Source organism: Platichthys flesus, chromosome 22, assembly GCF_949316205.1.
Source record: "Platichthys flesus chromosome 22, fPlaFle2.1, whole genome shotgun sequence".
NCBI lineage: Eukaryota > Metazoa > Chordata > Actinopteri > Pleuronectiformes > Pleuronectidae > Platichthys > Platichthys flesus.
In genome coordinates this window covers 47,535-73,277 of record NC_084966.1, presented here as the reverse complement: position 1 = coordinate 73,277, position 25,743 = coordinate 47,535, and the positions used below count along the sequence as shown (strand labels likewise).

At 43.6% G+C, this 25,743-nt stretch overlaps 3 protein-coding genes and 1 long non-coding RNA gene across 6 annotated transcripts; 3 read left to right on the top strand and 1 right to left on the bottom strand.

The window, feature by feature from the left end:
• Positions 1-20: 20 nt before the first annotated feature.
• Positions 21-6,517, top strand: vps16 (VPS16 core subunit of CORVET and HOPS complexes). The gene is made up of 24 exons (XM_062380941.1): positions 21-198; positions 596-684; positions 783-874; positions 1,380-1,508; positions 1,593-1,737; positions 1,892-2,007; positions 2,084-2,206; positions 2,280-2,335; positions 2,411-2,500; positions 2,714-2,885; positions 2,988-3,119; positions 3,210-3,337; positions 3,432-3,467; positions 3,550-3,658; positions 3,806-3,940; positions 4,423-4,531; positions 4,628-4,725; positions 4,861-4,965; positions 5,267-5,344; positions 5,495-5,581; positions 5,661-5,743; positions 5,823-5,919; positions 5,997-6,100; positions 6,187-6,517. The coding sequence occupies exons 1-24, from the start codon at positions 149-151 to the stop codon at positions 6,320-6,322; spliced, it is 2,499 nt and encodes an 832-aa protein (XP_062236925.1). The 5' UTR covers positions 21-148; the 3' UTR covers positions 6,323-6,517.
• Positions 6,518-7,014: 497 nt separating this feature from the next.
• On the top strand, positions 7,015-10,243 carry rgn (regucalcin). Of its 2 annotated transcripts, none has more exons than XM_062380825.1 (8): positions 7,015-7,177; positions 7,882-8,078; positions 8,190-8,372; positions 8,440-8,540; positions 8,624-8,738; positions 8,832-8,963; positions 9,598-9,752; positions 9,840-10,243. In XM_062380825.1, the coding sequence occupies exons 2-8, from the start codon at positions 7,916-7,918 to the stop codon at positions 9,888-9,890; spliced, it is 900 nt and encodes a 299-aa protein (XP_062236809.1). In that variant the 5' UTR covers positions 7,015-7,177; positions 7,882-7,915; the 3' UTR covers positions 9,891-10,243. The 2 variants fall into 2 exon arrangements, with proteins under 2 accessions (XP_062236809.1, XP_062236808.1); XM_062380824.1 differs by having other exon boundaries at positions 8,425-8,540.
• A 1,326-nt stretch (positions 10,244-11,569) lies between these two features.
• On the bottom strand, positions 11,570-22,660 carry fmnl2b (formin-like 2b). Its single transcript, XM_062380823.1, has 28 exons — positions 22,103-22,660; positions 20,959-21,042; positions 20,386-20,466; positions 20,208-20,284; positions 20,027-20,110; positions 19,386-19,529; positions 19,181-19,307; positions 18,983-19,059; positions 18,608-18,701; positions 18,442-18,516; positions 18,149-18,259; positions 17,908-18,057; positions 17,710-17,811; positions 17,383-17,603; positions 16,841-16,941; positions 16,569-16,745; positions 16,453-16,473; positions 15,041-15,165; positions 14,719-14,921; positions 14,339-14,573; positions 14,179-14,247; positions 13,981-14,061; positions 13,747-13,876; positions 13,460-13,620; positions 13,251-13,352; positions 13,069-13,167; positions 12,862-12,985; positions 11,570-12,776 (listed from the first exon to the last, which is right to left on the bottom strand). The coding sequence occupies exons 1-28, from the start codon at positions 22,217-22,219 to the stop codon at positions 12,688-12,690; spliced, it is 3,261 nt and encodes a 1,086-aa protein (XP_062236807.1). The 5' UTR covers positions 22,220-22,660; the 3' UTR covers positions 11,570-12,687.
• Positions 15,179-24,698, top strand: LOC133933664 (uncharacterized). 2 transcript variants are annotated; one of them, XR_009912086.1, is made up of 6 exons: positions 15,179-16,162; positions 17,324-17,611; positions 17,797-18,006; positions 19,242-19,333; positions 23,596-23,782; positions 24,459-24,698. It is a non-coding gene; the product is annotated as an uncharacterized LOC133933664 (long non-coding RNA). The 2 variants fall into 2 exon arrangements; XR_009912087.1 differs by having other exon boundaries at positions 17,324-17,715.
• Positions 24,699-25,743: the final 1,045 nt, after the last annotated feature.

Genomic DNA, 25,743 nt, shown 5'->3' with positions numbered 1-25,743 from the left:
TCATAGAACCGTAGAAGAAGAGGATGCTGTGGTTTCTGATCAGCTGACTGGTGAGGTTCATCACTGAAGCTAACTGTGAAGCTAACTGTGAAGCTAACGCTGTTCCCTGTTCTACTGGACGTGTTCGCTCCTCTCCAGGGGAAACAACATGGCGTTCATCACAGCCAACTGGAACCCGCTGGGAGAAGCTTTTTATCGGTCAGTTTCTTTTCTCTTTCCCGGTCTGACGGCTGTCAACAGTTAGCCATGCAGCTAGCCACACACACAGTAGCTGAACGCAGGCTAACAGTTAGCTAGAGGTGTAACTGTGTCTGTTAGCATCGTCACTGTGTCGGTGACAGTGCTAACGTTAGCTTCAGGGTAGCTTTAGATTTCATTTCATTGTATGAGGGGACGGTGTTAGCTCTGTTTTCTCTGTTATCAGTCAGATCGCAGGCAGGAGGTAGACGCAGATCCGATAGGTGGCAGTAATGCACCTTGACGTTGGTCGGCCCCGGCCAATACACGGAACAGAAGAAGAAGGCGTGCATGTGTGTGTGTGTTCGTGTGTGTGTGCGCGCGTGTGTTTCGTTGACATGTTGTTGTTTATGTGCAGTAAATCAGAGCTGTACGACATGAGCTGGAACATCCGTGATGGACTCAGAGACAGTTTGGTGGCTGCAGCACCGTACGGAGGACCAATAGGTACACACACTCAGTCTCTCTCACTCACACACCAAGACTCACTAGCTCCCTCACCTGTCTGTCTCTCTCCCGCTCTCCCCCACCTGTCTGTCTCTCAGCTCTCCTCAAAGAACCTCACAGACGTTCTCCAAGTTCTCGTCCTCAACTTGAAATTTATTCTGCATCTGGAGTCGCTGTTGCCAGTTTTCCTGTAAGAAGACCTTTTTCTGCAAGTGTGTGTGTGTGTGTGTGTGTGTGTGTGTGTGTGTGTGTGTGTGTGTGTGTGTGTGTGTGTGTGTGTGTGTGTGTGTGTGTGTGTGTGTGTGTGTGTGTGTGTGGGGGGGGGGGGGGGGGGGGGGGTGTTGGGGTTTTATGATGACGCTTGTAAAATCACACAAAAATGAGAGAATAAAAGGTCAGGATGAAAAGTGGAGTCACACACTGAAGATGAAGATGAAACAAGGCACTGTGGTTAAAAGAATAGACGACGGTCTCACTGTAAAAAAACAAACACGTGATCTCTGAGGTTATACGTCACTTCCTGTCTGCGGCTCCGCCCCTCACATGAATCCTGTTTGTTGTGAGTCTGAGCAGAAAGTCTCCGGCTGCTTCATGTGTGAAAGATAAACTTTGGAGAAAGTCCAGAGATCCTCTGCAGCTCACCCAGACATACTTATAGAACCTGTCTTTCTGACATGCCTGTCTCTGTGTCTCAGTGGAAAAGTGGACCTGTGGTCCAGCTGGGTTGGTCGGTCACTGACGAGTTGTTGTGTGTTCAAGAAGACGGATCAGTTCTGATCTACGATCTGTTCGGATCCTTCAAGAGACACTTCAGTATGGGTCAGGTCAGTGTGGTAACTAGTTAGCTAATGACCTAACTAACACTGTGGGTCAGGTCAGTCTGGTAACCAGTCTCCTGTCTCTAACAGGAAGTGGTCCAGACTCAGGTGTTGGAGGCCAAAGTGTTTCACTCTCCGTATGGAACAGGTGTTGCCATAGTAACCGGCTCCTCTCGCTTCACCTTAGCCACGAACATCGACGACCTGAAGCTCCGCCGGTTCCCTGAGGTCCCAGGTAACGCCTGTTTGTCACCTGGTTACTCTCTCTGTCTCTCTCAGCAACTGTCTCACTGTCAGCCTCTCTGTTGGCCTTTCTTTGTCTCAGTTTACTTGTCTCTCCCTGTCCCTTGACCCATTTTCCCTCTCTGCACCTGTCTGTCTCTCCACAGGTCTTCAGGGGAAGCCATCTTGTTGGGTCGTCCTGACTCAGGACAGACAGACCAAAGTTCTTCTGTCCATCGGACCTGAACTCTTCATCCTAGACAACACGTCCTGTACTGCTGTGGTGAGACAGACACATGGAAATAGAGACGGGTAGCGAGACAGACAGGAATCTAACCTCACCTGTCTCACTGTCTCAGTGTCCTCCAGGTCTCGGTCCACAGGGGGGCAGCATCGTCCACATGTCTGTGTCTTTCAGCTATAAATATCTGGCTCTCTATACTGACACGGGACACCTGTGGACAGGCCCCTCCCACCTCCAGGTGAGTTCCTCTGCTGTCCAATCATCTCTCAGAGTCTGTGTGAGACTGACAGCTGATATTTTTTTCTCTGTAGGACAAAATGAGGGAAATTGACACCAAGAAAACGACGACTCCCAAACAGATGGTGTGGTATGTTCACCTGTCTCACTGTCTTTACCTATCTGTCTTGTTTGTTCACCCGTTGACCTGTCTCACTCTTTCTAGGTGTCGCAGACCAAAGAGTCAGCAGCCGTCTGTGGTGCTGATGTGGGACAGACTCCTCCTGGTGGCTGGAGTCTGCGGTGACAGCATCCAGTATCCTTAAAACCAGATCTGAACTGGTTCAGTTCTGGTTCCAGTCTGATCCTGTACTGAACCGGTTCAGAATGGAACCAGAACTGAATCAGTGCATACTTATGTTGTTCGACCAGAGGGCCTTTTCAAGGTTCTCTGGGTTCTGTGTGAGGCTCTCCGGTTGAATCTGGTTCTCACAGAGCGACTTGTTTGAACCTTGACCTCTGACGCCAGGTTCCCTGTGGAGGATCCGTGTGTTCTGGTTGGAGAACTTGATGGAGTTCGGGTTATCAGCTCCTCCAATCAGGAGCTTCTTCAGGAGGTTCCACTGGTCTGTCAGGAAATCTTCAAGATCGCTTCCATGGCTCCTGGAGCTCTGCTGCTGGAGGCGCACCGGGAGTACCAGGTACCTGTCTGTCTGAATGCGAGTCGGTCTGTCTGTTCGCCTGTTTTTCTATTCGTCTGACTGTGCGTGTTTGTGTGTGTGTGTGTGCGTGTGCGTGTGCAGAAGTCCAGTCAGAAAGCTGATGAGTACCTGAGAGAGATCAAAGAGCAAAGCATGTTGGGAGAAGCAGTCAGACAGTGTGTGGAGGCGGCAGGTCACGAGTACGACTCCAACACCCAGAGGTCTTTGCTGCGGGTGAGACACAGTGAACAGAGGTCAGAGGTCAGATTATAAACAGACCTGAGGTCATTACATCACTGTGTAATGTGGCATCTCCTCCTGCAGGCGGCGTCCTTCGGGAAGTGTTTCCTGACAGACTTCAGTCCGGATCATTTTGTGTCGACCTGCCGTGAACTGCGAGTCCTGAACGCCGTCAGAGAGAGCGCCGTGGGTCTGCCGCTCACACACACCCAGTATCCTCACAGCACAGGGGCATCATGGGAGATGTAGTGTCATAGATTGTATTCTGTAAACCATGATGACAAACTCCTTGACCTTTGACCTAAGGTTTAAACAGATGACTCTGCAGGTGCTGATAGACAGGTGAGGGGAACCTGTCTGTGTATACCTGTCTGTCTCCTACGTGTCTGTTATCTGACTCTCTCACTACATGTCTGTCTCTCAGGCTGGTGTATCGACAGTTTTATCCGTTAGCGATAGAAATCTGTCGTTACCTGAAGATTCCTGATTATCAGGGCGTCAGTCGGGTCCTTAAACACTGGGCGTCCTGTAAGGTAACCTGTCTCACCTGACCCACTCACATCCCCTGACCCCGCCTCCTTCCTTAAAATCTATAGAATATAGAAAATCCAAAAGTAAATTCTTTACTTTGTTAGTTTTAAGGTTGGCTCACCTGTATTCTGTCATTATGGATCGGCCAGGTGCAGCAGAAGGACCTATCGGATGAGGCCATTGCCCGAGCGGTGTGTGTGAAGGTGGGAGACTCACCGGGTGTTTCTTATTCTCACATCGCTGCGAAGGCCTACGAGTGTGGACGCACTGAGCTCGCAATCAAGGTAACTGAGTCCCACACACGAGCCTCTCTGACATCACTAGCTGAGAAGTCATAAATAGATACATATATATAAGTATTGTAGATATTTTATTTTACCTGCATATCTCTGAGGCGCCTTCATTTTTTCCTGTTAATGAAGTTTCTTGGGTAGTTTGACTCTTGTTTAGTTAAGAGCAGAGGATGTTGCTCCTTGACATAAAATGGGATTAATTGATGCAACAGTATAGTCTTTTTAAAGTATTGTACAAATTATGGTATTTTACATGTTGTAGTATTTTGGATATAGTATTTTCCATGTCACAGTTTTGAACATGGTATAGTATTTTCCATGTTAATCTTGTAGATATTATGGTATGCTATAGTATATTTCATGTTACAGTCTCGTAGATGTATTGTTGACCTCGAAGTGCTATCGGTATATTTTATTGTAGGTGTGTTGTGCGTATTTTGTCGATTTAATAGATGTTTTGTTTGTCTCCTCAGCTGTTGGACTTTGAGGCTCGTTCTGGAGAACAGGTCCCTCTGCTGTTGAAGATGAAGAGGAGTCAGTTGGCTCTGAGCAAAGCTGTGGAGAGTGGGGACACGGACCTGGGTGAGTGAGCCAGGTGTATGATGATGTCACTGAGTCATTCACCTGTGTGACAGATGTATAATGAAGTCACTGATGGACACACCTGTGTGTTGTCAGTTTACACAGTCGTCACTTACCTGAAGAATGAGATGAACAGAGGAGATTTCTTCATGACTCTGAGGAACCAACCAGTCGCCCTCAGCCTCTACAGACAGGTACGCACCTTCATCACCATTAACATCCTCTTCAATCTGTTGATGTGTCTGGTGTCTGATTGGTGGATTTGATGACCTCACCTTTGATCAGTGTGTGTATTGATTATGGGTTATTAATTGATGTGTGTGTTTCAGTTCTGTAAACTTCAGGAGCAGGAAACGCTGAAGGATCTTTATAATCAGGACGATGACCATCAGGAACTCGCCAACTACTACGTGACATCCAGTTATAGAGAGAAGGTAAACTACTCAGAGGAACGTATAACGTATACATAGATTCAACATTCTACTATACATATACAGACATTCATCTCCAGGACACATTTTTATTCATACCTGTTGAAATCTTTACATGGGATTCCTTAAAAATCGTCACAGAAACAAGATGATAAAAAAGACCTTTGACCAATGATTGTAACGTTTTCATTCAAAAATGGTATAAACTGATTTTTGGCATTTACAATTTCTAAGATCTGTTTTTGCTCTGTGGCTCTAAAAGTGATGTATACCTGTCTGTGTGTCTGTACCTGTCTGTGTGCAGCGGTTAGAGAGCCGTCTGTCTCTCCTGCAGAGCGCTGTGGACGAATACAACAAAGCAAAAAACGATTTTTCATCAAAGGTGTAAACATCTTTAAATTAAATGTTATTATATAATAATGAAATATAAATGCTATATAGTACCTTTCATATTTGCATGTAAATGTTGTTTATTTTATTTGTCATATTTTAGTGGTATATTTACATTGTATTTATTAATATATATCTTCAGGCCACTGAGGAGGAGATGCGTCTCCTTCGTTTTCAACGAAAGCTCGACGACGAGAAGGGGGCGGGTCTACTTGGACTGTCACTCCAGGTAAATAAATCAATCAATCAGTCGGTGGACAGGATGTTGTCACTGTGTGGGTAATGATCTCTCTTTGTCCCATCACCAGGGGACCATGGAGGCTTTGCTGTCGTTAGGTCTTCACAAACAAACAGAACAACTCTACCGAGACTTCAGAGTCCCAGACAAGAGGTGAGACAAGTCCTGCTTCTATAACCAGGTGTTTGTCTTTCATCTGTCTCTCTCTTACCTGCCTGTCTCTTGTACACAGGTATTGGTGGTTGAAACTGAAGTCTCTAGTGGAGAAGGAAGAGTGGGAGGAGTTAGAGAAGTTCTCAAAGAGCAAGAAGTCTCCTATTGGCTACCTGGTAAGAAAAAGGTTTTTGCTGGTGATCATAGAACATTAAATAAACGCAGATGAGCCTCAGCTCTGTCTTTTCTTCAGGCCTTTGTGGACGTTTGTATGAAGTGTAACAACAAGTACGAAGCTAAGAAGTACGTTTCCAAGGTGACTCCTGAGCAGAAGGTCAAAGCTCACCTGGCGGTCAGGTAAGACACAACACCTGTGACCTCATCAAACCAGTGAGCCCAGATCACTCTGATAACTGGTAACCAGTATAAACCTTAACCCTCAGTGACCTTGAGGGAGCAGCCGATGCTGCCATCGAGCGCAGGAACGAGGCAGAGATGGGGGCTGTCCTTTCCAGATGCTCCGCCTCTGACCGGCTGCTGATTGACAGGCTGAACCGAGCGGCCGCTGCCAAGAAGTGATTCTTGGTGACTTCTCATGTGATGATCGATATGATTTGATCAGACGTGTTGGCAACCTGTTACTCTTTCTCTTCATGTGCGTTGATCTCATATGATGCTTTATGTATTGCCTGATCAGTCCCGTCCCCCCCCCCATACACACACACTGACTCAGTAAAACTGTCAAACTCAATAAAAAAATGTAAACAAACCTCAGACAGACTCTTTTCTCTGTTTCTGTCCTTTTATTTCCCCTTCCTGTTTATAATGTAACCTGTTGAAGCTCCTTCACATTAACAGCTTGTTATCAAAAACCAGTGAGACGTTTTGAGTAAAAGATCAGTGTTTATCTTTTTATATTTTTGAATGATTGGTGTATTTCTTATTTTTGCTTAAATTGTATTTGTTTGTATTTCCCTTTTAAAAATCCAAGTGATAACAACAGATCAACTCAACTGACATGTCATGGAGACGTGTAGGCACATGACAGGTTGAGATTTATTTACCAGGATCAATTAAAGAATTCTCATTAGTTTCATTGATTTTCATTGATAAATTAAGTATTTTAATTATATTTTGTTCCTTAATGGAGTAAATGTTTCATTAATGTTTTTCTCTGAATAATTCACCTTGAATTATATCTATACTTGTAATTATGTTTACATTTATTATTCACGTTTGTCATAGTGTGACGTCAGTGTGGGTGTGGAGGTAGGAAGGGGCGGAGCTGAGCTGCGGGTCAGTTTCAAGAGCAGGAGATTTTTTATCGTTTTTCTCTTTCAAAGTTTACCTGAAACTTCAGCGGATTTAAAGAAACGTTATCTGCGTGGACGAGTTGTTTCATGTGTTAACTTGACTCAAAGGATTAACGAGCTGGTGAGTGTGTTTTTGTAAACGTTGGTTTTCACAAACTGAACGGTAAATAACGAGTCACGTGAGGTCGCGATCTGCTCAAATGCACTTCGAGCCGCGTGCTCGAAGTAAAGTTACATATTTATAAACATATACAGCCAGGCTGTATAACATTATCTTTATGTACTGTATTTATAATTGAATCTCTACGGTCACTTTATATAACTGTATATATATATATATAAACCGTGTATACAACATGTGTATTTGGTAATGAGTGAATTTTTTATTTAGATATTAAACATGAACTGATCAATAAACAACAGTCCCGAGGTCCAACTACTGAGTACTGCAATAGTACTACAGTAATATTTCAGTTTTGTATTTATACTATTTAGTACTGCACTACTCTGCAATAATACTGTAGTAATTCAGTGGTACTTCAGCATTCAACTCGTACTACTGAGTATTGTTACTCTACAGTTTTACTGAGTACTACATTAAAATAGACTCACAGTATAATGTGTAGTATTAATACTCACTACTTGTTTATAGTCTTGGTGCTGGTCCATGTAACATAGTACTGTATGTGAGTAGGTAGGACTATATGTACTATGTATATACTACTTATATGTATACTATGTGGATATATAGTATTAGTACATACTATTATGATGTCATACGCAGTATTCAGTACCTCTCAATATTTACCTGTTGTATCTTCACAGCTGCATCCTGATTGGTCCAGATCCAAAGGTCGGAATGTCTTCAGTACAGGTTGAGTGCGTGGTGAAATCCAGTGCTCTGATTGGGGAAGGACCAGTGTGGGAGGAGTCAGAGCAGATGCTGCTGTTTGTGGACATCGCTGGAAAGAAGATTCACCGCTGGAGTCCAACAACCAAACAGATCCAGTCTGTGGACACCGGTCAGCCAATCAGCATGCTGGAAACCCTCAACCTACTTATGTAACGCATAGAATTACCTGTCTGTCTGACTCTCGTCTTTCTGCCTGTCTCACCTGTCTGTCTGTCCTCAGGTGACACAGTGAGCTTTGCCGTCCCTCGGAGGTCTGGTGGTTATGTAGCAGGTGTAGGTCGCAGCATCGTGGCTGTTGATTGGTCGACTCAGGCCATGACATCACTGGTGGAGGTGGATGAGGACAAACCAAACAACAGACTGAACGACGGGAAGGTGGATGTGATTGGTCGACTGTTGGCAGGTGAGTGTTCACCTCGTCTCCTTTCTGCATCAGTCTGTTTCCATGGTCACAGTGGGATGTCTCTCAGGCACGATGGGGGCGGAGCAGCGACCTGCGGAGGTTCAGAGACGACAGGGGGCGCTGTTCTCTGTGACCTCTGACCTCGGCGTGACCTCGCACCTGAGCCAGGTGAGGTAGCCTGTCTTTCGCTCAACTCTCTGTCTGTCTGTCTTCAACTTTCCCATCTGTCTCTGTACCTGTCCCACTCTCAGGTGGACATATCTAATGGAATGGACTGGTCTTTGGATCACAAGACATTTTTCTACATCGACTCTTTGTCTCTGAAGGTCGATGCCTTCGACTACGACTTGAACACTGGTCGCCTTGGTAACTGTCTCTTTAAGTATTTATTTATCTTACAGTAAACACATAAATATAAAATATAAAGTATTTGACTCTGTTGGTTTTGTTGTTGCCTAGGTAACCGTCGAACGGTGTACTGTATGCAGGAGGGGGAGGGGCTTCCTGACGGGATGACGGTTGATGCTGAAGGTCGTCTCTGGGTCGCCTGTTACAACGGAGGAAGAGTCATCAACATCGACCCTGCTACTGGTGAGTGCTGATTAGAACTGATGAGATAGATCAGTAGTTCTCAAACTTTTACACTGTGTATCTCCCTCAGAAAATATAAGCTCTCCAAGTACCACTGTTATCTCCAACATTAAAATACAGAAGCGTAGGCCTAACCTGTTTGGTTCAGGCAAGACGAAGGTTAATCCCGAATAAGAAAATGATTTATTGTTGACTATTGTCAGCCACAGACACGCTGCACTCAGGTGTAGAACTAGAACCTAAACACTTCCACACACACTGGTGTGTAGATAAAGACGCGGCTCCGACAAATCTCGCTCCGCCTCGTCCAACTAAACTTTACCGTGGAAACTTCTAGTGATCACGTTTGTCCCGAGTTAAATTCGTCATTATGAGCAGTTACTTTAATTACCTATCTTTCTCTCTGTCCCATCGCTCATCGCGAATTACCGACACGAGAGGATGTAAAAGAGAGCTGCTTAACACTGCAAAAAAATAACATGTATGAAAAGACCCCACATTAACACTGTAACAGTACATAGTGGAGCTGTGCATGGCTTCCTGGTATCTGCCCCGATTAGATGGCGCCTCAGCCCGGCTGTGGAGCTTACCCCGGTCTCTGTGTCCTTAACCCTTACCTGTCGTCTACTCTCAGGTGTGCGGCTGCAGACCGTCTCTCTTCCAGTGATGAAGATCACTTCCTGTTGTTTTGGAGGTCCAGACTACTCTGACCTCTATGTGACCTCAGCTAGTCTGGGCCTCGAGCAATCAGAGAGCAGACAGCAGCCACTGGCCGGACACACCTTCAGGGTGAGACTCACCTGCATCAATGACACGCTCATCTGTCTCACTGTCTCATTTTCTCACCCGTGTGTGTTGCCGTGTGTTTATCTACAGGTGAGAGGACTGGGGGTCAAAGGTCGACCTTCAAACGCATTCTCAGGATAATATTCACGCAAATCACATCACAAGTTATCTACAGGAACTGATCAGCTGTCTCATCAATCAATGCAGTGATCAATAATCTATAATCAAATGAATTAACGTTAACATTTAGGAATTCAGTGTGAGGAAATGTTTGGAACAAAACTTTGATTCAAAGTTTTTACAAAGAAATGGTGTAGACTGACAGCCAATGATAAAATAGGAATCTGACTTAAATGTTAGTCAGCCAATCAGTCATCTTCACATTCACGGTCGAAAATGTGTGAAAATAAAAGTGACATTGATGTTGAACACACTGAAGACTGTGGGTAATGTAGTTTTATAGATCATAATCAATAAATCATATTTTACTTGTCTCATCTTCTCAGTTTGTCTCACAGATGTTAACAAGGAGCAACTTCCTCTGTTTTTAACTCAACAAGAGTCAAATAGAAACTTAGTGATCAGTGAATAAAGCTCCGTCCCATGTGAGGATCACAGGACACACACATGCTGATGGAACTGAACACAACAATCAAATCAACACAACAACAGGATTCACTACATGAGAAGAACCAGTTTGTAACTTCATGTTTTAAGTGTTTGTACATCATGTGTGATGGAGATGAAGGAGCAGATGAACTGAGGAGTTACTCTCAGTGATGGTAGAAGATGTGAGGAGACATGTGTGAAACTGGTGGCGGTGTGACCTAGGTGGTAGAGCGGGCATTCTCCTACAAGAAGGTTGCCGGTTCAAACCTCACTCTTCCCCATCTGCATACCGAAGTGTCCTTGGCAAGATACTGAACTCCTAAATGGCCCCTCATAAATGCTGTGTGTACTAAAAATGTAAGTCGCTTTGGACAAAAGCGTCAGCTAAATGACATGTAATGTAATGAAACTCCATGTGTCCTCTACATTCTAGACCTACAGCGGCAGAACTAAGATCTAAGACAAACCTGATCCGGCTCTAACGATAACTTTATCACAAAGGAAGGTTTGAATCCGCAACATACTGAGGAGGTCTGCCTCCACAACTGAAGCTAAGATGATTCCACAGGAGAGGAGCTTGATGCTGAAGCTCTGGCTCCTCTGCTTTTAGAGAATTTAGGGGCAACAGCCTGAATTCTGGAAGCTCCAGTAGTGATAAGGTATGATCATCTCTTAAGGTTTAATGCCATATTATTAATCTAGGTGAGGAGGAGGATTTTAAATTCTAATGTAACAGGAAGCCAGTGTTGTGAAGCTAACACAGGAGACATGTGGTCTCTGTTCCAGGTTGTCTTCAGGACACGTGATTTAATGCCAATTAACTGCACTAGTAATAAAATGTGATGATCAATAGTGTTTCTTTAAGTAACTGTCTAAATAAATTACAGGATTGTAAGCAGAGATCTGTGATTGAGGATGTATTATTGTCAACTGAGGGCAGGAGTTGGTCGATATTTCATTCTAATATTGAGAATTTTATCATTATAGAAGTTCAAAAAGCTATTGCTGTTCAGGGAAGGAGGGATACTGGGTTGGATGCAGCTGTGACTTTCAGCTACAGAGGTAGAAATATGGGGTTGTCTGTATTTTCTTCTATTAATGTGGAGTAGTAGTCAGCTATAGCTTTGTGAACCCTTCTTATATACTAAAAGAAGTGGCTCTGAGGACTGTGGGTAATGTAGTTCATCAGATCATTTGACTCTTAGGCAGTGTCATGTGGACAGGTGCGTTTTATTGACCCACCAAGTGCAGAAACACCAACAAACACGTTACGATCGTAGCTACACAACTTTCTATAAAATGTTTGTACACGTAGAAAAACTTTGTGCTGTTTGACTTATTTTTACTTGAAATAAAGGTAAAAAAATGATTTTCATGATGAGGGTAAAGTGTTGATACTGAGACACGAGTCGCTGTCGTCAGTCTGGGACATTCCACAAACACACTGTGGGACTCGATTGTACCTGTTGGTCCAGGTGTAACAGACTTGGGTTTTATATTTTTCAGACTCGAGTCTCCACAGGTGAACGAGGACTGTCTCTAATTGTTGGTTCAATCCTTTCCGTGGATTCACTCCCGCTAACAGCAGGAGTGAAGGGGTCGAGTTGGGTCACAGATAAAAAGTTTGATTCTGTTCATGATGAATGTAAATAAAAAGTGTCCTTGGCTCCGAGAGCACAGTAGAACACAACAGTAGAACTCACAGAAGTGAAATGACCAGAACCCTGTACACCACACAGATTGAAGGAACCCAGAACAACCAATAAACCACAGACCAAGTAGAACTCGGACATTAATGGAGGGGGCGCCCCCTATCTTCACACACCAGAAAGTCAATTGATTAGTCACTGACCAGGGTTAGACTATAACTTGATTATTAATCATTGTTGTGATCTCAAACAATACCAACTCATCAGAACTCTGTACAGTGCCTCCTATGGTAAAAGGTGTGTGAAAGACTATCTGTAACGTTTCTTTTTATCTCAACTTTTCCTATGAGGTTGAGGACAAAGTTTTTAGTTTTTTTAAACCTTTGTAAATGATTTAGAGTCTGGAACTACCCCACCATGAGTCAATATCTTCAGTCGCTCCAAAGGATCTTCTTCAGCACTGAGGAGGATGTTGAGTTTTAGTTTCTGGAGATAAATCATTTTTTATAGTGGTCAGGGTCGTCTGGGTCCAGAGTGTGTGACGAACTGACCATAAAATTATTTATTCACATTGATCAATTAGAAATGTTCAAAGTGCTAATGTTCCCATTTATTAGAAGTGGGTGTGTCCAGCCAAAGATATCCCTTGTCCCCTCTCTCTCTCTCTCTCTCTCTCTCTCTCAGTAGTGCTCCTCAGAGTGGGCGGGGTCACAGAAGAAGCGAGAGCTGCGCTTGGCCGATCGAGCCGTAAAGGGGACGGTCTTCAGAGCTGCAGGTAAGAAAACAAACAGCCAATCAGGAAACAGATTGGGAGCGGTAGGTGTGAAGTGTGTTCACCTGATCAGAATGTTTACCTGTGATAATGTCCTCGATCGCCCCGTCCTTCCCCTCGTAAACATGGCGGCTGTCTTTCCCCTGGCGTCGTCTCAGCTCAGACATCAGTTCCTTCGGCTGCCGCTTCCCCCTGTGGGACGGAGACTGGCAGAGTGGGGGAGAGGGGTTATTCAGACCAATCACAGACTGTCTAGATGATGACACAAGTTCAGAGGTCAAAGTCTCACCTTTGTCTCTTCCTCTTCCTTCTGCTGCTCCTCCTGCTCCAGTTTTTCCAACAACATCTGCTCCTGACGCCGCCGCTGCTCGTTCTCGTCCTCAGCCAGCTGAACACAGGAAGTGACACACAGGAAGTCACGCATAGGAAGCTCCATGCTGGAAGTACCTGAGATGAGTTCTGTTTACTCACCCTGTACGCTTTAATGAAGCGAACAAAGATGGGGAAGAAGACCGACGGCGGCATCGTCTTGGAGCTTTCTCCAAAAAACTTGACGGCATCTTCAAATGCGTCCTATAGATTTAAACCATCTTAGTTTTTACAGTGTAAAACACAACCCTATTTTTTTCAGCAACACTGTGTGTGTGTGTGTGTGGGTGTGTGTGTGTGTGTGTATTCACCTGTGCGATGTGTGCATCCTCTTGCAGTTTGCTGAGTCGTGATTCGTGCCTGCTGATGAAATCTTTCAGCGTGGCGTTGTGTTGAACACTGAACTCTCTCCAGGTGAGTTCCATCCCTCGCTGCAGCTCCTTCACGTCACACAACACATTCTCCAGACTCACTACACACACATGTTAGGTAGGTGAGCAGCTCTGTGATTGGCGGATAGATTCAGTTCACCATATGGTTCAAACACAGATGGGTCACGTGGTGTGTGAGTAGCGCTGTGATTGGATGACAGACTCACCTGCAGCAGCTTTGTCAACGTAGTGAAGTTCGTTATAAAACAGTGACACAGACGAATATTTCTCTCTCACAACGTTTGAGATGTAATGAAGCAATGTCTGTTTCCTGTCAGTCGACTTTGTGTCCAGCAGCTACACACACACACATTCAATAAGAGTTTAGAACAAGTTAAGTCCCCCGTTGTATACACGTGTGCTTATAATAATATATGTGGGTGTTTGTGTGTGTTTGTTACCAGGTCGAGACTCTGTAGTTTAAATCCATACACTGCTCCTCTCTTACTACTGTTCATGTAGTTTCCCAGAGCCAAGATGATCTGAAATAAAACATATATATATATGTATGTATATATAATCAAATATACATATTGTATAAACACATATATAAAATGAACCCTGTATATACAATAAATGTAGATTGATTGTCAACAAACCTCCAGAATCTTTTTAAGCTTCCCAGACGATTTGATAGAAATCGAAGCAGCAATGATGGCGTGAAGTTGCTGAGGAAACACAAGACAGTAAGACAGGTCACATTTAAATGTCTGTGTGTCTGTCTGTCTATCTGTCTGCCTGTCTGTCTGTCTGTCTTACCGGGGTCAACATCTGGACGTTGTCTGTGAAGTTTCCCATGAAGGTCATGATGTTCATGCGTTGATTCAGTCGTTCGATGCGACTAAACTGCATCATGAATCGATCTTCATCGCTCAGCGCCTCCACTGGTTTTCTATCTCTCTCATACTGACGCAGTGTCTTCACTTCGGCCTCAGTCGGCAGGAAACGCATCAAACACTCCACAAAGTCCATGCGCACCGTCCGCAGGTCAAACCTGCACAAACGGGAAGTAGAGAGAGAATCAACCTGTCAAATGGATGCCTGGCATCCAATCAGCAGCAAGAACACACCTGAGTGATTAGTAATTTAACTCGTTGTTTATTATTGACACGTGCTCTGATTGGTGAAGGTTGACCTACGTGTGGATGGCTCGACAGATGACCTCTGGACCCTGGCCGGCTTTCCTCAGCGTGATGGCGAGATTTTTAGCTCGATTCGCTTCAAGCAGCGAAACTTTTGAAACAGTTTTCTGAGGAAGTTTCTGTCGTGACAAAGTCAAGTCAACAGCCGGACCCTGAGCCTTCGTCTTAAAGAGCTCCTCGAACTCCTCCACGTCCAGGGCCTTGGGAGACAGACAGGTGTTATACAATCATATACAGTTATATAATCTTATTGATTACAAATTATCACATGCTATGATCCCATGTTATTGAATACATATGATCACCTGTAAAAACTCACCTGAAGGATGGATTCGTCGTCGATGTCATTGAAAACGGTTCCATTGATTTGACTCGGCTTCAGAGCGACCCAGTTCAACACCGGCATCCGGAACTTAGTCTGGATCGGCTTTTTGATCTTAACCGCTGTGAGAGACAGACAGGTCAGCGAAGAGACGGTCAAAAGAGTAACACTGAGACAGACAGGGGAGAACACACTCAGACAGACGGGGAGGACATGTGACAAGTTGAAATTAAATTGATAAAACCATCAGCTAAATGTAATGTAAGGATATGAAAATAAGCTTGTGTTTCTCTTACATTGTTGATTTTGTTTAATATTGTGTGATTTCAGTTGTTATCGTGTTAATTAGTGATCAACATTTTGGTCTTGATCTTAAGTCTGAGATCGATTGCTTTAGTCTCTGCCAACCTACCTGGGTAAAGCGCAATTTTTGGTCCTCACAGTAAAGTTGTTACTGTGGAAACTCGTGATGTTCAGGTACATGTTGAACTTTGGAGTAAACATATCTGTAGCATGTTGCCGCTGAGTTGTTCCTGACAGAAGTGAACTGTGTGTTTGTGTGTGTAAAAACATCTTCCTGTACACAGATAGTAATAATTAGTATTGAAACTTAATTTATTTTATTTTTGTGATATGTTTTATGCACTTTAACGCAGTTCTGAAAGCGGTTGTGTGAGTACTGAGATTAAGATGCTATGAGATACTATAGTTAATGTTTTCATGTAAACATCTGTTTTAAGATTCATTTATTTCGGGTAGCTTTATTCTGATAAGTGGTGTTTTCGTTTGGTGACCTGTGATCCTTGTGATGTCATATCCTGTGGATTGGCGCTCTTCCCCGCAGTTCGCGCTCCGCTGAGGAGCGTGAGCTCGAACCGTTGCTTCGGTCGATGAAGTTAAACCAGGTAAAAACTAGCTAAAGTCAAAAGAGGCGCAGATGGGACTTAGTACGTAACATAGCTGCGCGTTTTTCACGTAGTTAACCGTGTCCCGCACTTTGTGTAACATGCTAGCTAGCTAGCTACCTGAAGCTAAGCCGGGAGCATGGAGACCACGTGCGGCTAATCCTTGACAGGTGTGCATGGAGACCTGGGCACATGAACCTGCTGTACTGAACAGGTATGTGACACCCCCCCCCCCCCCTTTTTGTTACATGGTCATGTAAATTTGATTTGTGTTCATAATTTTGGTTTTTCAGTTGTATAACATTTATTTATATACTGTTTATCTAGGTTCATGTTTGCATGTCAATTTAAATTGATAAAACAGAACCTTGCTTCTTGGGAGTGGGAAAATAGCTTCAAAGGTTTATTATGAAGACTTGAGGTGAGGTGGAAAGGTTGAGATAGAAAATGAAACTATTACATATAACATACAACATAGAACATAGAACTTAGAAGTGAACTTACAAAATAACTTGAGCGGACCCTCTGTGAGGAAACATGTCAAACATCCACATGTTAGTTGACGTTTGCTTGATTCTGAATGGTCAAAGTGTTGGGGAACCTTAACCTGTGACACTCACCTGCGAGTCCCGAGTTAAAGATGACCGTTGGTGACCCCCCTGACCCCGGCAGAGGGGGGGCCACAGGGGGAGGAGGAGGGGGTGCTGGGATGGATGATAGCTCGCTGGTCCGACAGGGAGGGGGAGGTGGGGGCGGGGGAGGAGCAGCTGGAGGCGTGGGGTAAAGACCGTTGGACACTGTAAGGATGAAGAGAGGAAGAAATGATTAATTTGAGGTGACATAAGAAACAACTTATCACACGGTCTTTCTGATTGGTCGACATGAAACCAACCTGTGTCTGGCATTGGTGGTGGTGGAGGAGGTGGAGGGGGTGGGGCAGGCATGCCTGGAGCCTCACCTGCCCCCATGTTGTGATAGGCTACGGTCTCAGGGCTGCAGAAATCAATGATCAATAATCAATCACGAATCGCTCAGTCAGAGATTACAGTGATAGTTGAACCCAACCCACCTGACCTTTAACCCCATCCCCCAACCTGTTTTAATAATCAATCGATCAACTAAATCAATAAAACAACTATTTTATAGAACTGCTGAAGTTATGAGGAATCCAAAATGTTATCAACATCCCAGTTAATCAATTACTATTTATAATCATAATAATGAAGGTAATCGTAATAACAATAATAATAATGTAAGTTTAAATGTTCATAGTTACTTGGGGGGTCCTCAGGGTTATTTTCTTGGTCCTTAATTTCATGGTCACATTAATACATTTTTTCAGATTCCGATCTTACAGAATATTTTTCCTCAACAGGAACGTTAAACATTCTTAACTCAGTCGTAGCTGTGGTCTCCTGAGGAAACACCTGTTACCTTGGCGACAGGTTGGGGCAGGGGGGAGGTGAGGGGGAGGCACAGTCAGTCACCCCCCCGTCACCCTCTCCTCTCTGGGGTTGAGGAGCGCCGGGACCTCCAGCGAGCTGCGCCTCCTGAGCCTGACGCTCCAGACGACTCTGACGCCGGATGGTCTGGTCCTTCTCACGCACGATCCGCCGCAGCGTGTGGACCTGAGAGTTGGTGTTGGCGTGCATGTCCTGCACAGGTGACACGTGTTCAAGGAAGCCTCTTGTTTACTGATCACATGAAAAATCCCCAAAATAACATGTGTAAAATGTTCTGCTCCATGGTAGCAGCACTGACCCGCAGGTGATCCAGCTCCTTGTTTGTTTGCATCAATTGTTTCTCCAGTTCAACAATTTTCAGCATCGCTTCATTTTCTACGTCCAGGAGACGCTCGGACATCTGAGGACAGAGAGAGAGAGAGAGAGAGAGATCGATCGATCAGTGCAACACCTGTCTGTCTGTAAAACGGTCTGTCTCTCCACCTGTCTGTCTCACCGTGCCCAGGCTGTCCTCCAGCTCCTCCACTCTCTCCAGAGCAGCGGTTTTCGTCTCTGCGTCTTCGAGCAGCGTCCCGACGTCGAACACGTTGTCAAGGTACGCCTGAATCTGTACCTGAAGCCTGTCGCTCTCTGTGTGCTTCAACCTCTGGTGAGGGAGACGGGGGAGAGGTTAGGTAGACAGGTGTGTTGGACAGAGGTGGTGCGATTGGCTGACGGCAGGTCATGTGACGTGTTACCTCCAGGTGCTCGTCCAGGTTCAGTTTGGTGAAGTCGTACTGAAGATGAACCCTGAAGTTCATGTCCTCCACAGAATGAACCACGATGTTAATGAACTGCATGCACGCCACCTGTCACCATAGTAACAAGCACTGATTCACCTGATGATGTCACAGTGATGTAACAGGTGAGTCGTGTGACTGTCACACCATTTTTTAAAGACTGAAAGAATGTTTCAGAACTTAAGCATGACGAGTAGGAAGTGACATCATTTATTCAAATACCTTTTTTGTTTAGTTACTGATCAACTCACCAAGAAGTCGATGTTGTCGTCTTCGTTCTTAAAATGTTCCATTAACTTCTCGAACCGCATCGACTCTGAACACACCTTCAACAAACCAATCATCAATCAATCAATCAATCAATCAATCAACCATTCTGTTCAATATTGAAGAGAATATTTGTCAAAGGTTATTTACAGTTTTAAAGTTGTCAAAGGCTGAAAGGATGATGTCATGACCTCCTCTGACCAAACACACGGCGGCCAAGAGCTCCAGCACGAGAGCCTTTGTCCTGGGGGCGGAGTCAGGGAAGGTTAGACACTTTTATCCCCCCCCCCCGCTTTAAACTGTGAAGTCTTATTTTTTGAAGGACTTGACTTTTACAAGGAAGGATTTTGCTGTTTTTGTGAAGGAAAGTGTAGTTTGTATTTTAAAGGACAGTTAATTTTTTTACTTTTAAGCGCAGTGTAGTTTGATTGCAGGACTGTTCTATTTTGTGAGACAGTTTATTTTCATTTTGAAAGACTGTAGTTTTAGTTTGCATGACAGTTTGGTTTATTTTGAAGGTCTGACCTCGGGTTCCTGTTGTTGAGGCTCAGAGCGATCTCGTTGACGGCATGAGGATGTGACATCACCATGTTGAAGCCGTACTGAGGAAGAATCACATGGACTTAGAGAATGTTACTGTTCCACATAATAACTGTTCAAATTCATCATTCATTATCAAACATGATGCTCAGTTGATCAGGTCACATGACCAGGTGTTTTTACCTGGTAGTTCATGACCGCTCTCAGACACATGACACAAACATGGACGTCGTCTTTCTTACAGACCAGTCGAGAGTTCTTCAGAGTGCGACGACTCGGCAGTGTGTTGGAGCGGGTCACCAGAGCGGAGCTGTAACCACCACGACAGGTCACCTGGTGAGTGGTATACATTAAATACTTCTACTTATGATCTATTATAAACTGGTACCTGATGGAGTGGCGAGCTGCTCGGGGGACAGAAGACGACGGTGACGGGAGGCTACAGTCGCCATGGAGATCCTCTATGGACCGACTCCAGGGAGAGTCGATGGATGAGATGTCTCCTCCGACCTCCGATTGCTCGCCATCAAACCTGAATATTGATGTTCCAATAGATTTTTGTGTGGATATACAAATGTTAAAGGCTCAGTGCGTAGAATTGAGTGACATCTAATGGTGAAGTGTGATGTTGCAGCTGCAGAGCCCTCACCCCCCTCCTCCCAAACATTACAAAGAACCTGCGGCAGCTTCAGTTGTCATAAAAACTGAAAAGGTTTAGTTAGAAAACACGGTGGGCTCTATAGATTGGACTAGATCCTGATGTAAAAAAAAGTATTTAAATGTAATGGGTCGATAATAGGGAAATTACAAATGAAATTAGGATTTTGGATTTTTTTGCATTCAATTTCTGTCAAATGTAATTATAATAGTTATACATAAGTGTAAATGTTATCTTTTATATAAATATAAAGCATATTTCAATAGATAAACATAATTACAATATTTGTAATAATCTTTGAGCATGTTGCTGATCAATCAGATTAATTATCAGCTAGACGTATAGAATCTGAAACGTGTGGACAAACTCACGTGACGGCGTACTGAGCGAATGAAAGATATTCGACCAAAACGTCCAGACCCCGGTTCTCCTCGTTCAGGAACTCTCGGACCCACCTGCAGCCAGAGAGACAGACAGGTCAGACAGAGAGATACACAGGTTAGACCGAGAGAGAGAGACAGATTGTTAAAGATAGTTCAGAGAGACAGGTACCCGATATGGTTCGTACGAAGAGAAATCTCGAGTTCTCTGAGAGTTTGAGTCGACTCCTGAACTCGTCTTCTGAACTTCTGCAGACAGACAGGCAGGTCAATGACAGTGTCCACAGGGCGATGATGTTAAATGGTTTTCCAATGGAATCTAGTTCTTAAAGCTACATCTCCTAGCTCACCTTGCGAGTGACGGCCGGGTCCAGGAAGCCTCTGAGTTTCTGAATGTAGGTGTGAGGTGGATTCTTCACCTGAAACCGCTCCTACATCAGACAAAATGATGGATCACATCAGATATCATGAGCAGCCCAGTCATACCTGATTCAAGTGAAACTTTAATGACTGTTCATTATGTTAACCAAACTCGTTTGAAAGATAAACGAGATATAAACAAGTTAATGGGAAATATTAACAATACCAATGTATTTTAGTAAAGTTAATAAACGGCTGCTTGTGTTGGTTTCCTTAGATCAAAAACATTACACAGTGGCCGTTTGTATGAGGGGCCCCTTGGCACATTGCATGTTTGTGTTTCAGTCCATTGATTCAGGACTGATATTTATTGAGGGGGGATTGACTATGTTGGTGGGTAACAGTCTTTGAAAAGATGATTGCTTGATCATTTTATTGGTGCTGCCAGAAAATCTATAAGAACTTTAAAGGTGCTGGGGACCCAGAGACAAATATGCGTGTCTAAACTTTGACCTCCACAACCTCGGTTACAATTCAAACTTATGAACTTTAGTACCACTTACCTGATCGCAGATCAGCTCCCACTTCTTATCATTGTCGTATGAACGCAGAAGACGCACCTTATCAGGAGGCAGGTTCATAGAATTCTGAAACAAACAGTTAACAGCTTGGTAATCCAGAAATTATCTCTCTTTAAATAAGTGTGTGTTACTGTGTGTGTGTGTGACAGCGTGTGAGAGCTTCAGGATTCTGCAATTTCTCAGCTGAGCTCTTCAGGACAAACATCTCAGTTGTACTTCCTGGAATCTGGAGTCACTCTCTTAGTTTGGGGATTTCATCCCCAGGTGCTCTGGTCACCACTGACACCACCTCTTGATGATGGATGTGGCTGAAACTCTTCATGCCTTGTGGAGTTTCCTTGTCTTGATGTCAGGTTATTATATCAGCGAGATATCTCATGACCAGCAGGAATTATCGGTGGATGGTTCAGACAGTGTTCTTTCCATTTGAGCTCACTCTTCAGGACCTGTTTTTATCTCTATAGGTTCTTGTCAGTTATTTGCCTATTATTGTTGCTGTAGATCCTGGCGATGTAGATAAAATTGATTTCTTCCTCATTCTTCACGTACAGCCTGATGTCAATGTAGAGGAGGTGGCTGACGGTTGCGCCACGTCTGCTCTGGTTTCCATATCCGCTCTGTGTTGATGTGACTGAGGATTGAGACCTGTGCTGAAGAGCTGTGACATCACAGCGTCTCCACTGCTCTTGATGACAAGTTGTGTCTCATTGAGTTCATGAGGAAGGTTCTGAGGTTGTATAGATGTCCAAAACATTCAGGGATCGTGTGTGTGTGTGTGTGTGTGTGTGTGTGTGTGTGTGTGTGTGTGTGTGTGTGTGTGTGTGTGTGTGTGTGTGTGTGTGTGTGTGTGTGTGTGTGTGTGTGTGTGTGTGTGTGTGTGTGTGTGTGTGTGTGTGTGTGTGTGTGTGTGTGTGTGTGTGTGTGACACCGACCTGTGGATACTTCACAAAAAACTGTATATATGTAACCGCACAGGGTTGTGTGTCTATGCTGGGTAATTTCTGTACATACTGTGTGTCTATATGTATTTATCCATGTTTGATGAGGGTATGTTTTGTGAAATGAATGTAGAGTGTATCTGCTGTTGGTGCAGTGTTGTGTAGATATTTGTGTGTTGTGTACTCACCAGTGCGATAGAGAACCGTTCCTCCAGCTCGGCCGGGTCTGGCATCGGGAGTCGAACCGGAGCGGCTCTTGAGCGGATCACGGCCAACTGGCTCTCCATGCTCTCTGCGTTCCCCATCGCACACACACTGAACACACCCACCTACAACAAAACGCGCACACACATGTGGTCGGCCATCACAGACGGGCAGATGAGGTAGCTGAGGAGGCCTGTCTGTCTGTCTCTCTCTCTTTGTCTGTTGTCCTTGCTGCTTCCGTCGCGGCGGCTGCTGCTGATGATGATGATGAGGAGAAGCTTCGTTCTGCTGTGGTGTGTGTGTGTGTTAATATAAATTGTGTGTGTGTGTGTCGGATCAGCCGGTTAATCCTTCCCCCTCTCCTCCCCCACATGAAGAAAGAAAGAGAGAGTCGTCCTCCCTCCTCTTTGTCTCTCTCTCTTTCTCACTCTCCTCCTGCTCCAGTCTTTGTCTACCTCGCTCGACCCTCCCTCCTCCTGCCCGCTCTCTGCCTCCTCAGACAATGAACCCTCTGCTGCCACAGGCTCCGCCCACAACACACACTGTCACACACAGACGCGCTCACGCATACACACACACACAGTATTACCAAATAATATAAATATTTGTGATTTTCTTTAACAATCATTGATTAGCTTTAAAATAACGAATAATTGTTAACATTGATGATCAAAATTATAATTTGTCATTAATGAGAATTAATTGATGTTAAATAATTGGTTTTCAAAGAATTATAAAAAAGTCTTTATTTTTCTACCTTGTGTACCATATACAATGTATTGAATGTTAATTGCTTTTATGTTTAAGGTATAAACAGTAAAAAGTTAAATTTATCACAAACATACAATGCAATATTAAATGGTATAATATGACTATTAAAATCATTAAAAAATGTTATGTAAAAAAACACAAGATAAGTTATCAATTTCAAAGCAATGTAACATTTGAAATCATGAAACTGAAATAATAGGAAATTACTAACATTTTATGTAAATAGTGCATTAATACATTCATTCATTAAAATTAAACATCTACGGATCAATACAGTGTCTTTTACTCGGATGTTCATTTGTTTTCATGACTCGGTTTAACAAGTTTAAGTCTCTTGTCATTTCTTGTAACACTTCATCCATTATAGTCAGGACTTCAAAAGTTAAGTCTGTCAATTGTTCTTGGATAAATAATCTATCTTTCCTTATTGTGATGCTTTTACTGTGAAACACGAAGTAAATTTCTGTCACAACCCTGAAACATGAATGATGAAACCAAACAGCTGTCATGATCATTAATATTTTATAATTTTAAATATATTTATCAGAAACAGTGTTTCATTTGTGTAATATTTTATTCAAATTACAACTATGTTTACACTTATTTATATGTGTGTGTTTAGATATGTATATAGTTGTATATGTAAATGTATGAATGATAGATAAAATGGTGTCCTATCACCTAAGTTGAACTGTTTGTGTTTCAGCACCAGGGACTTGTTGCCAAGTCAATGAAGGGTTTGGATCTATTGAATGATCTGGATGACCCCCAGCTTCAGCTGTCGACTGGCCAGATGAGTGGGGAATCAAAGGCACTGACTGACACACACCATCAAAGCTCCACTCTCAAACATCCCCCTAGCCAAACTGGCCTTTGGTAAAGTTTACTTAAAAGTAAGTTTGTGGACATCTGTTATTGTTGTGTTGTCTTTCATGCTACGTGTTTGTAATTTGTGGGTGCTGCGCTGCTGTACAATGATTGTTCAATTTGGTCAATATTCTTTGGATCAGTGAACAGGTCCTTTTAGGTTTATAATAGTAACAACTACACAACAGTAGTGGACCCCCCTATGGGAGAGGCAGGTTTGCAAGGAATTCGTTTTTTCCACCACATACTGCATGTGACATTTTTGATACTGGATATCAAACACACAGTTTGAGTGTGTCAATGTTTTTTGTCGCAGTGGCAAATCTACTGTAGTTTTTAGTCACTTTGGGGCCCCTTGGTCTTTCTGGGCGTGTCATTGGTGGTTAAAGTTTGGCTCTAAGTAGTATTTCTTTGAGGTTGGGCTTTAATCCTGTCAACTGATATTGTTTTAGATTTATCTCCAAATGTTGTGTTTGCTAATGTCTCTTGGAATCTCCCTTTGATTCTAAAGTTGTGTTAAATTAGAAGTAGACTGAGATTTATGGTATGATTTGTTGTTCTTCTTTTGGAGTCCATGTGGTCTCTGTCCTGGTGGACTTGGTTGTGTATTCTCCGGAGAAGGGACCTCGAGTAGCCCCTTTGTCTTAATGTTGTCTAGATACTGTTGTTACTCATTGTGAACAACATACTGGGTTCTTGTAGGTCAGCGGTTGCCTACCTGTCGATCTCCCAGCTCTCTGGATTCACTGGCTGAAGTGAGTTCATCTGCAGATGCTGAAGTAAAAAAAGAAGTAAGCGTTTGACTGTGTGCCAGATGCACTTAAAGTGACACCACAAGATCTGCCAAGCAAAGGACTGAGAAGAAATGTATAGTTGAAAAATATGATGTGCAGTTATTTCTTAAATATAATTCCATGTGTGTGTAATAAATGCGTATTCATATTGGTTAGCATTTTTTGATTATTTACTGTGTTATTAGTTGCAATAATTATACAAGTATGTTATCTTTGATCAAACAAAATAAAGGGGATGAAAGTGATGAGAAAATGGGACAATGTTCAAAGCTGAAAGCCACAGAATGCAATCGTCAGGTTCTGTTCCCGGCTGTAGCCATAACAAACCCTGATCTGAGTCTCCCCTTAAAACCAAATAAAAGATTTAAAAAGGAAATTATGTATTAAAATAGATCATGACACTTATTTGAGGTTGACACTGAAAGAAAAACCCAATAACAAATAATAAAGACAAATTAAAGACTTCCCATTCCTTCCCTCATAAAAATCAGGTACATTAAGAGGAGGCAGAATTCCCAGGCCTTTCCACAGGGTTTTTAGCTCAGCAGGCTCCTCTCTCTGACTCTGCTTCTGTCATGAATTATATTAGCACAAAATAAATTATAGTAAATCATAACTAAAGATTTAAAATCAAAGCACTTCATGGATAATTTTAAGAGAAATGTTTAACCATTAATTCAATTAAGTAGTATTGTGGTGGCCTACGTTAGGAGCCACTGTAACACATGCGGTAACTACTGTGGGTTGGGGAAGCATGGAGCACATGATGGCTGGCCTTGGTTGTTCTAACCCTTGGGTCAGCTTGGAAGGCAACTCTTCGATGGGGCTGGTCCTTGTTGATCTTGGGGTGGAAACATTGTCACACGTTCTGCAATACCAGGGAGGCAGTGTACATCACGGCTGGCCCTGACCTCTCCTAACCCTGTGGGGGACCTGGAATACACTGCATAGGCAGGGCTGGTTTTGGCGGTCACTGCGGAGACCGTGGTAAGGTATATTTTCCCCAAGGGAAATATACCTTACCACGGTATATGGTTACCGACGACTGGTCCGACGACTGGTCAGTTTGGTCTAGGGAGCCAAAGGTAATGCACTAGGGAGCCAAAGGTAATGCACTGGCCCACGCATGTCATCGTTACTCCATTACTTTCACCTATCTCCTTTGCCTGAAATGGCTTTTGATATGAGTTGGT